Source organism: Acanthisitta chloris, unplaced genomic scaffold (assembly GCF_000695815.1).
Source record: "Acanthisitta chloris isolate BGI_N310 unplaced genomic scaffold, ASM69581v1 scaffold11441, whole genome shotgun sequence".
Classification (NCBI taxonomy): Eukaryota; Metazoa; Chordata; class Aves; order Passeriformes; family Acanthisittidae; genus Acanthisitta; species Acanthisitta chloris.
The window spans coordinates 4436-16298 of NW_008654355.1; the positions used below are offsets into that span (position 1 = coordinate 4436).

The window sequence follows — 11863 nt, forward strand, 5'->3', positions numbered from 1 at the left end:
CTGAGTGTTTCAAGGCCAGGTCGGATGGAGCTCTGAGCAGCTTGGCCTAGTGAAACGTGTCCTTGCTCATGGCAAGGAGACAGGGACTAGATGATCCTTGAGGTCCCTCCCAACTAAAGTCGTTCCATGACTCTATGAAAATGCAAATAAACCAAGCAAAGCAAATCCAGGCAGAACCCAAATAGTAACAGAGGCTGAATGAATAAATAAAGTCACTAGGATTAAACCAGATTTATGCTGCCACTCAGCTTCTTGAACAGCCACATAAAGCTGTAACTGACTGTGGCATGGTGGCTTCAGCCTCTGCTCCCTTGAAGCCACTATCCAACCAGGTAGAAAAATAAAGGTCTAATTCACTGGAAATTCTTTCATTTACAAAACTAATGGAACGGGGGTTGTTTTTATGCTTCTGCTTCAACTTCTGATTTATCTTCAACTCCATTCTGCTCATCTTTCATCTCTGCATCTCTGGTGTGGCTGGTCTGAAGAGTAGCAGCTGACTAAATAGAGAGACAAAGAAAAATATATTACTTTGTTATACAACATTGCTAGCACAAACATTATTTGATTCTTATTACCAGGAAACCTAGTCTCCCCTGCAAGACTGAATGAAGATCTTAGGATCTTCATCCAAAACAAACCACAAATGTCTGCATTTTTCATGCACCTAAGAAACCGGAGGCAGTTTAGAGGCTGAGATATAATACTAGTATTAGGTGGTTATGATTCATAATGTGGCCTGCATGCTCTTGCCACAAAACACTTTCTTACAGTCTTCTAGATAAAATTAATTTTCAAAGCTTTTGCACAGAACTGCTTTTGTCCTGCTGGAATTTCAGTGTGATTAATTTTCAGCCATTCCCATAGCCTACCCCCACCCCCAACTTGCAGGAGGCAAACTTGGGCTCAGCATACAAAGAAATATCTTTGTTGTACAACTAGTTTTGTGAAGAGTGACTTCAACTCAGTAACAGTGATTTGGATGTCCTCTGCAAGAGCTTAGCTGGAAGAAAACACAATCTGACAATGTGGATGCTCTAAAAACCCTGTCTGTCCTTGCTGCATCTTCCAGTCCACATAAAAAGTGTAGAAGGCAGAGACCCATGTGATAAGGTACAAGGTGAGATTTTACAATATAACATAATGGGCACATCCTGACCTTGCAATAATTTTCAAACACAATAAAGGGAAGTAAAAACTTCTTGTCCTGCTCATCTCAAAAGATAGTGCAACAAAATTGCTATTACACCTCTCAGCCTAGCACCTAGAACCTTCTGTTTTATTATGATGTTAGATGAGAACCACAAAAAAAAGCAAAAAATTAAGCATGCGGCGTTGGGAGAGGAGAATAGGAGGGGAAAAAGGGGCAGAATCCTTCAGCCTACAAGAGCTAGATCTTCACAGAAGATCTGTTAGCCAGCAATCCTGGCGCTAAGTTAAGGTGATAAACATCCTGACCTTTAAAAATTCATACTTTACATATGTCAACTATTTGACTTCATGAAACAAACTGATTCAAGTGTGACTGTTGAATTCACCAGAACATAAGGTACAAGGTGTCAAGAATTTCAGAACTATAGTCCAAGCTACCTCCTTAGCAATCAGAAGACATTTGGTAAACAAACTCTCCTCTCCAGAACTCTTGACCTCCTACTACTACCACTAGTAGAGAAACTGTTGGAGCTAAACAACATTATAAACACATTAACAGAAAACAAGATTTTCTTCCAAGAAAACTACCTAAAGACTGACTTAGGGTGTAAGCGTCCTTTGTTTACAGTCCCATCAATCCCATTTCATATAAAACCTTATCAGTTTGAGGTAGGCCAGATGGCTCAGAGTGAAAAAAATCTCATGAGGAGCAGCTGAAGGTACTGGGGGTGTACAGCCTGGAGAAAAGGACACTCAGGGGAGACCTTATCACTTTCTACAACTACCTGAAAGGAGCTTCTGGCAAAGTGTGGGTCTGCCTCTTCTCCCAAGTAACAAATGATAGGACAAGAGGAAATGGCCTCAAGTTGCACTAGGGGAGTTGTAGGTCAGGTATTAGCATTGGAACAAGCTGCCCAGGGAAGTGGTTGAATCACCACTGAATCACCACCCTGGAGGCATTCAGGTGTAGAAGTGGTACTCGGAAACATGGGAGAATAGTGGACATGGCAGTGTTAGGTTATTCTTTGGGCTCTTTCACTTACACTTGGTTCGACTCCAACCTAAATGATTCTATGACTTCAAACTGAATCTGTTTCAAGCAGATAGGAAAATAGGAATTAAGTGCTGTGTTTTTCCAGTATCCCAGAGTCTGCAATGCAAAGACTTGAGAGTCTGCCTTTTGCCAAGAATATGACTCTACCAATTGTCTGTCTTAGGAGCTGAAGTGTACATTTTGGAGAGCAGAAAGGCAGCTTTTTTGTACTTTCAGTGGGTATAGCTTGTTTCAGCAATCCACTCTTCCCCTCTCAACAGCAGATCTGGCTGCATCCCACACCTAGTGAAGGAAGCCAGACTCCCAGTAGCTGTGCTAGCTGAAAGGAACCTTCACAACAGAGCCTGGGAGCTGGCAATTATATCCTGCCCTTTCAAAAGTGAAGATGCCTAATTGAAATAATTCTAGTTTAGTTGATTTATCTCTGTACTCCTCAGAATTTTCATTAAAGCCTAACAGAATTAAGGTACTGTGTGGCTATACATCACTATGTATACATATACAGACAGACATAATACTTTCTTCCAAGCTCCAATAAACAAGGACTATCAACATCAGGCTGCTTTAGCCAGATACATACACAGACAATGACACTTTGCTTGCAGAGTCAAGTAGGGAATGTCTGTGTTTATGTATTTGTTTACACTCCTCCATGAGGAGCAGAACCAAATCCACACAGTTGCCAAACAGAACAGCCTCCCCTCCCAATCATCCAGTTAGAGGTTACTATGACTATGATTACTATATGACTACTTTAGCAGAGTAAGAGACTTCATCTCTTATGAAGTACATCTATCTCTCCCATGATCTCTGGGAGACAAACTTATTTCAGATCTCATTTTGAAAGACTGAGGGGTGGGGAAAATAAAGAAACATGTTTGTAAAGTATTTCATGTAGGAAATTATCAGCCAACAGTCTGAGATGGCTGAACTCTCAGGATATACTCATCTGAGGACACGGGGCCTCTGGAAAAACTTGCTGGCACAGTTAACCACAGGAGATTACCATACCAGTATCTATCAATTTTTTTTAGATACTCCATGCATATTCTGGAAAAGTAGACACAAAGATTTGTGAAAATAACCTCACAAGGTACAAGCTTCTGCACACCCCAATGTTACGGAGGAAATTTGAGTCTGACATAAATCCCAGATTTATCTTTAAAGTTACAGGTCTACCTAGTCCTTCTGGACCATCAGATTTAAGAAAAAGAAACAGGTTTTCCGAAGACATGTAGTTCTCACTGGTACTTTGGAATGTTTCTTGCTAGCTGATAGAAGCTTGTTATAATCTGTATTCACATACTGCCATTGTTAACTGACGTAGTGTTTTACTAAAATTCTTGTAAAAGCTTAGTAGAGAAACCATCTATACAGTAGAATAATTAATTCTCTGACACTTTATAATCAATCTGTGACATTTGAAATGGAAACCATCAACCACATCTTAATGTCTCCATGAGCAACAAGATGGTGTTCGGCACCATCTGTACGTCAGACATAAGGTCTCACTACATGGGTCTCCTAGGCACCAGAACAGTCTGTTCTTTACAACAATTGGTTCAAGGAGAATAGGAGCTTTTTCAGTTCTTGGATGTTATCATGTTTGCATCTCATCACTTCACTTACTTTCTGATTAACTCTGGCCTGTTGCAAATTCAGTTGAAATAAGTACAAGCATTCTGTGTGGTGCTTGGTACTGACAGTTTTCCTGTTCAAACAAGATGGCCTAGTAATTTTGACTATTGGCTACTTTGAGTTCTCTCCCCACCCCCAGAGGAATCTACTTGAGTGTTCTCCCACTGCAGTTATCTGTGCTAAGCTGAATACCTAAACCACTATTCCTTGTCTAACATGACACCATCTCTTGTAGTCTTCTGGAGTAGTGTAACTTACCTTTAAGTCTTTGTCTGCAAGCCTTTGGAACATGTTGGCATACATCTTTTTCTCCTTCTCATGCTGCTCCCGTATTTTTTGCTGACAAGTCACCAGTTGCACTTTGGCAGCCTTGTTACTTGGATAAAGTTGTATCACTTTCTGGAAATCTCCTCGTGCCAATTCAAAGTCATTGACAGCCAAGTGCGCTTCTCCACGCCGGAAGAGGCCTTTTTCATTGTTGCTATCCAATTCGAGTGCCTACATTAAAAAACCAAAACACACTCAGTAATGAAATCTTCTTTTATAAAAATTATATGCAGTCAGAACACCACAGACTGCTACACACTGTACCTTCCAATACAGACTTATGAGTCTTACCAGGGCTTACCAAGTGAGTTGAACACAGCAGAAGTAAGTACAAAGAGGACTGACTAGAACAGGCTATTTAACAGGGAAGCAGCAAGTCTAAGATTTAGTCCCAGGTCTAATCCAGCTCTTTGAAAGACCTTTGCCAAGATTATTACCTTCTCTGCATCTCAAGTGTTTCTAATTTCTAAATACTTGAATATTCTCAATGTAGGAGCAAGTTAGTAAAAGGTGTTCAAAGAACAGTAATTATGAAAATAGTCTGTTGGATAGTTTCAGTGTGTTCAGTACCATCTAACTGTTAGCTGGTAAGAAAGGCCACATAGCACATGGCCTAGTATCCCTCAAACTGTTAAAGCAAGAAATAAACTGTCAAATTGTTTGTGCAATTTAGGAATAAATAAATCCCTGCTACCTTGTTGCAGTTCTCCAAAGCCTGGGAGTATTCCTTTAGCTTGAGATGGCACATAGCTAGATTAAGGTGGGCAGCAAGCCTCAAGCTTTTGGCTTTTGATTCCTCCTCATCAGAGAGTCCTGATTCATGCTCCAGCCATGACACAATCTTCTTATATTGTAATGCTGCCCGTTTGTATTTCCCCTCCTGCAAACAAGGCAGTTTAATTATCACACAGCTCATCACAGTACCTTGTGTCTCCCTCTTGCCCCTTCTGCTTACCTTGAGCAACAGATCTAAAAAATAAAAGTTTGATCAGAAAATAACTTCTATCATCAAAAACATACTACTTCTGAAAGCCATTCCTGCATAAATCAGAAAATCTTTAGGAATACCTACTGGCTCCCCACTGAAGTGAGTGGTATAGGCCAGCACTGATACTTCACTCTCAACTCCCACCTTATATCCAGCTTTTGATATAAAAAGAAAAAGGAAGATGGGGCATTTTCAAAATGTGCTACGACGATAATGTTCAATTCTTCTTTTATCTAGTCAAATTGCTTGAAACAGCTTCTCCATATATCTCTACCCAAAGGAATGTTGCTCTTTCACAGCACTATCTCACAGCAGAAGCTAAAATACTGTAACTTCTCTACTATTCCATCTATCCCCCAAAATGATCTGTAGGTACAGCAAACAGCTCTAACAGAACTCCCTACAGAGTTAGTTCTTTGGATACTTCCCCTCCAGTCCTCCCTTCTAAAATCACAACACCACGAACTGCTACAGGTCAAAAACGACAGGACCTGTGATCATCATTATCAGCTCATGATATGGACTAAGAAATGCTATTATTCCTTGGGGACTGTAACTTACCTTGAAGTACTGAGTGCCTCTCTCCTTCACAATGCAGCTTTGTTCTAACTTCTCATCCGTGTTCATTTCCCAAGACTCCTTAGCCTATCCAAACAGGAATAATTCAACTCAATGATACAACTTCTAGGAGAAATCAAGTGGCTATGTTGCTTCCCATTAACAGTGCAATAGACAGAGGTTTTGTAAAGCAGAGCTTTGCACTGCTACTGGAAACTGGGCTAGAGCATGAGACAGCAAGAGAGGGATACAGCAAGAATAAGGACAATTTCAGTCAAGAGCTCCCAGCATGTCATCATCTCTGACAACAGTGGCCTCCCTATTTCAGATCAACATTCAAGGATTCCATTGTCCGTGTTTAAGCTGCACTCATGCTTCTTCCCCCACCCCCAATCTCTTTGGGATTTCATCTCCCTACCTTTTCAAAGCTTTTGAGCTTGACTTCATACTGCAGCTCTGCATCTGGAGGGATCTGAAATTTCTCGTTCCCAGCACTTCCAAAACCATAGCTGTAAGATGGGGGTGGAAGAGTGCAGAAATAAACAGTGAAAGAAAAAAAAGAGTTACAAAACTGTCCAGCCAGCTGTATTTGCTACATAGGAAGATGGGAGACAAAAACTCCATGCAAATCTGGGATGCCTATACAGCATTATTACATGAAATAAAGGCTTGAAGAATTCTAGATACAATTCTAAAATTAGCAAGCACAAGGGAGAAGAAAGCATGAGAAACCTAGTGTTAATTTGATTAATCTCACACCAGTTCCTATTATTATTTTTAGCTTATGTGAAGGAAAAGCAAGTTATCCCACAATCAAAAAAAAAAACCCCAGAACAACCAACTTCCAAGTTATACACATCTTGCTTTATAGTCGTGGTTCTGAAACTGAATGTTTCCTTCAGAGCACCTGCATTTTAGTACTATTCTCAGAAAAGCAAAGACAATTAATACTGAGATTAAGTGAAGAGCTGTACACTGAACATACTGATAATCAGATGATGGACAGGAAATGCCTATAGAAACGTTCTGTGCTGCAACGCCAGTAAGAAGTTGCGTATTAGCAGAAGACCCTCAAGATCAGATTGCTTTACTTTTTTGCTCCAATCTGGTTCAGTTACACTTAATAAAGAATGAAATAACTTAGAAGTTTGATGAGAACAACCGGTGCAAACACCACTTGTTTCCAACATGCTCTCACTGTAAAGAGAAAATACTGCTTATATCCAAGACTATACATGCACTGTTGTACAGTAAGTACTACTTTACTAACAGGAACCACAAAAATCTGTTAGCAGCAGTATTTTTTGGAGTGCATCTACTTCACTATGAAGTGACAAAGCAATCTTAGCTCAATACTTCATCAGTTTTTTGGGGCTGATCAAGTTTTTACTAAAGCACTGAAAAAAGCTAAAAAAAGCATTATAACGAAACACTTAATTCTTGCCAGATACTTAATATAAGCACTTCGAGTATCAAAAGATCAGAAACAGCATACCTGGGCTTGAGATAGAACACGGATTCCTCTGACTTCTCCATTTTTTGAATTGCTTTCTCCAGACCATGAGGAAGATCATAGTTTTCACCTTCTCCAATCTCAAACCGTAATTCCCGCTTGTCAAAAACACGATCTCCATATCGGCCTTCAAACTGGACTGGTAACAAAAACCAGAACAACACAGAGGAAAATCAGAAGATACCTGTGTATGGTAAGGGGCAGGTAGCACAGGAGTACACAGGGAGTGCTATATGGTCAGGTAGCACATAGGGAGTGCCAAATCCTCCTAAGCAGCCTTTTCTCTTTTAACAGCTACCTATGCATGGTGGCTTCTGGAAGGAAACAACTTCTACTGTAAAATTTAATAACCCCCTTTTTTTTGTTCAGCTAATTGTTTGGTTTTTTCCCTAATCCAACAACAAGTGCCAGAACAACCTCCTCTCTTGTTCCTCAGCAAATGAAAATACTTTATTAGACATATCTAGCTTTTGTGATCAGATAAACACTTCAACAGATTCGGTATCACTAGAGAACACAGTTGCTGCTGGAAAATGTAAACCTTGTAAGAAATAAGAGAATGAAAGCTTACTCTAGGTTAAGTTACTTGATAAAGGAAAGAGAAGCCACATATTCCTGTCTCTCAGGGCAAGGAGTTGTAGATTGTGAAAAAGGTTCTGCTGTCCCACATATATAGCAAACCCATTTACTATGTGTGTAACAACATACTTACTCTCTACAAGTGCATCCTCATTGGGCTTGGAGTAGCCCTCCCCTTTTTTACGGATTCTTCGAATGATGCCACCATCTTCCTCATCCGTGAGATCCTCCCCCTTGAACTCAAACAGTTCTATCTGTCAGGGGAAGAAAAACCTTGCATTTATTCTCAGTAACTCACAGCACTTGTTCTCCAGAAATCTTAGCTATGCAGGAAGTCACCATCTTGGTTAATGTCCTGTAAGATATTGGATAGCCAAGGCTCTGCAGATGATACTGGATGAAAATCAGTAGATAGTGGATGGAAACCTACTGAAAAATTTCAGATTTCATATTACTGGGGAAAAAGAGCTAAAAATGCCTGAATACACTCCGAGTCTCCCAATCCTAAAAATTAGATCCTTCAAATGAAAGAACTGTAAATCTGCCTTCTGAATAAAGCTTACATGAGTCACAATGCTTAGGGTCTACTGCAAGAAAAAGATTCTACTGGCTTCTTTAATAGTATTTTTGCTAATGTCTGCAGGCATAAATATGGATAGTGGGTTTGGGCTTGAGGTTTGTTTTTTTTAACATGAGAAAAAATACCTTTTGAACACATTAAGTCAGGAAGAATTTGCTCTCAGCTGCCACTCCGCAGTGCTACCACACAAACCAGCATCTGTCACACTCTGTTACTCTACAGTCAGGCAGAATCACCAGTAGTGTCACTATAACTGAGGGCCAGGGCAGTTTTTAAGTAATGCAAGGACAAAAGGAACAGGACAATGAAAGATAAAGATGTAATCCTTATCCTTAACTCATGATTATACCCGTAATTCCACTGATGGTCAAATTCAGATCAACTTTTAAGTGCTTGGAATGGAGCTTAGACTGATTCCAAATGCTTGGCTGGCAACATTAAAACAAATTCAAGAATACCTTTTCAGACTTAAGCCATTCTCTGCCTGTTTCTTCATCCTCCTACTCATGTGCCACAGGACGGTAATTTCAAAACTTCTGTGCCATTTTCCCTTGCATGCCAGAACAGAGTCAGCACTCTCTTTTTACTCGTTACACTTTCCCCCTCTAGTCTTGCCTTATCATTGTGTATTGTGAGATCATTTCAGAAAAAAGTATTTCCAGAAGAAAAATAAAACCACCATCTTGCCTGCCTTTAACCTAAACTTGCTGCTGCAACAAATTGTTTAGAACTTTTAAGAGCTGGTGGTAATGCAGAAGACAGCTATGCAGCCCGAATCTTCACATGCCCTCCCAAGCCTCTAATGTAAATTATAGTTCCACTAAATGGAAAAGCAGTCGAGTCACAAAATATGTTTGCTGCTGCTATGGAACGAAGGAAAAATATTTTCTATGCTATGTTTAATAATAAAAACAGCACGAAGGAGCAAGCCATTATAATCAGTATTGTTTAGACTAACTCATTAAAAACATCCACCAACTTCAGGGCTAATGCTGTGCAGGTTCCTGACACTGGACTGAAGATACCTGGAATGCAAAAGGAATTGAATAGTCACCAGCACAAAGAGTACTTCCACTTTTTTTGATTGATACCTAGTAACAAATAATATTCTGGTCTTCTTTTCAGTCCCTCTGAAACAAGCTGTCATTCCCAAACACCCTGCTGATGATTACACAGGAGTCTCCCCACCTTTTATTTTTTTTTTTTTTACCCTGAACAACGGTATTCTATGGAAGAATCTATCTATACTGCTCAGCAAAAACAATCATGAAGAAGAAAAAAACCCCAAACAACAAAATACCATCAGATCAAAAAAACAAACTATAAGACACCCATTTCTTCAGGTCATAAAGACATGTTGATTTGATGACACATACAGACTCTTTTAATGTAAGTTTTAGAGGGCCCTTTTTAAGACAACTTGTACAAAATTCTGGTATGGTGATAAGCACTGCAAAGAAACACGCTGACATTGTTTTGAATAAAAAAGGAAACCTGGAAGGAAAACTAAAAAAGTAGAAACTCAAAAGACTAAGTGCCTCAGAGTCAGATTTGACAGAAAGTACTTTCATCTAATAAAACTTAGGAACACTTTCTAGATCCAAGTTCCAACCGACACCCCTGATCGGGACACACCCAGCACTGCTTATGTGTTGCAGCCGCTCAGCTCCAGGCTATCTTGTTAGGGAAAACACAAAACCATCATGGGCAGCTTTGGTGCTCTTCTTTCTTTTCCTTTTTTTTTCTCTAACACTCCTGCTCTGGCAGGCATTAGGGGATATCCAGGGTCATGAATGGAATGCTACTTTTATCTAAAAACTACCCCGAAGATGGAGAGGTCAGATTGGCATTATTAAGAAAAACTCCTGGAGGAAAGTGAATAACCTGGATGACCACACTTGGCAGTCCTCTGCCAGAACAAATGCCATCATCTTCGTTGTGCTTTCACTTCTCAAAATATTAGGTATTATCTCTTGCTGCAGGACAATGAAAGCTTCTCTGCTTTTTACTGTCCAGGCACATCCTGCGTACTAGTGCTAAGCCCCTTAATGCTCCATTGTGCTGCCAAGGTAGAAGGTCTTGAGCTTTGAGCTTGTATCACCAGATCACTGTTTTTCCTCTCCCTTGAATCCTGTCCTGATTACACTCAGTGTCACTTGCATATGTACAAAGCACTCCAGCATATGTAGTCTGATCAAATATAACTAAGCCATAAGTAACTTCAGAAGAAAACGCTGTTTAAGAACAGTTTCACAAAACACTATTTTTCAAGAGTCAACTACAGAAATAATTAATTTTCATGTACTTGAAATTAGTAACTTGTCATCCCTTAGTGGACACTACCTGCTAGCATTATTTTTTAATCCTTCTGCATAAAATACATCTTTAATCCTATTATGCACTAGTGCATGAAAAAAACTGAATTAATGCAAATACACTATTCAAATGTAATACAAATACACTATCCAATTATGTAAAGGTCAATGGTATCTTGGCTTGAATCAGCAATAGCATGTGCAGCAGAACCAAGGCAATGAACATCCCTCTGTACCCAGCACTGCTGAGGCTGCACCTCGATTACTGCATCCAGTTCTGGGCTCCTCACTACAAGAAAGACACTGAGGTGCTGGAGTGTGTCCAGAGAAGGGCAACGAAGCTGGTGAAGGGCCTGGAGTACAAGTCTTACTATGAGAAGCAGCTGAGGGAGCAGGGGGTGTTTAGCTTGGAGGAAAGGAGACTTGGGGGTGACCTTCAGCTGTCTACAGCTACCTGAAAGGAGGTTACAGCCAGGCGGGGTGGGGCAGCTTCTTCCCCCAAATAACAAGAGACCAGACAAGAGGATATGGCCCCAAATTGCATCAGGAGAGATTTAGAATGGATATTAGCATTTGAAAAGGCTGCCCATGGAAGTGGTTGAGGCATCATGCCTGGAGATGTAGATGGCTGTGCTCAGGGACATGGTTTAGTGACTCTGTGATTCTACATATAGTTTACCCTTCTTAACAGATGCTCATTGTTTACAATAAAATCTAAACAGGCTTTCAGTCTCCATCAGCTATTTTTACCTTCCTCAGATATTAGGATCAAACATTCAATCTTAGAGCAATCATCAGAGTTTTAAAACTTTCCTTATGCCCCCAATGAAGGGGACTGCTCTGTTACCAAGTATTTTAGGGCAAAGTAATTTTAAAAATCACACTTAAAAAGTCTGCCTTCTCTCGGGTGGAATTAATTTTAAAGTAGTTACTGGAGAATTTAACTGTTTCAACAGTAAGAAAAACATATCCTCTCCAAACACTGTTGAGACTGTCAGAGCACATCCCAGAAACAGCTTTAATACCATCCTCCGTGGAAAAATCAAACACGAGCGTGAGCATTCTGAGCAACCATTCTCACTACCTGAAATAACACAGAGGAGACAGCTGCTATTTCCACTCTCTTTTGGGAAGGGGGACGAGGGAGTGACTTAAAGAT

The 11863-nt window shown here is 40.1% G+C and overlaps 1 protein-coding gene across 1 annotated transcript in view; it reads right to left on the reverse strand.

Annotated features, from left to right (window-relative positions):
- Positions 1–137: 137 nt before the first annotated feature.
- FKBP4 (FK506 binding protein 4, 59kDa) overlaps positions 138–11863 on the reverse strand; it is a 14177-nt gene continuing 2451 nt past the window's right edge. Inside the window, exons 3-9 of the mRNA XM_009083473.1 lie at positions 7943–8063; positions 7213–7369; positions 6136–6226; positions 5721–5804; positions 4866–5051; positions 4103–4342; positions 138–500 (exon numbers count right to left, since the gene is read on the reverse strand). Of these exons, the coding sequence (XP_009081721.1) occupies positions 402–500; positions 4103–4342; positions 4866–5051; positions 5721–5804; positions 6136–6226; positions 7213–7369; positions 7943–8063 (978 nt within the window). The 3' untranslated portion in view covers positions 138–401. The remainder of the gene's footprint in view (positions 501–4102; positions 4343–4865; positions 5052–5720; positions 5805–6135; positions 6227–7212; positions 7370–7942; positions 8064–11863) is intronic.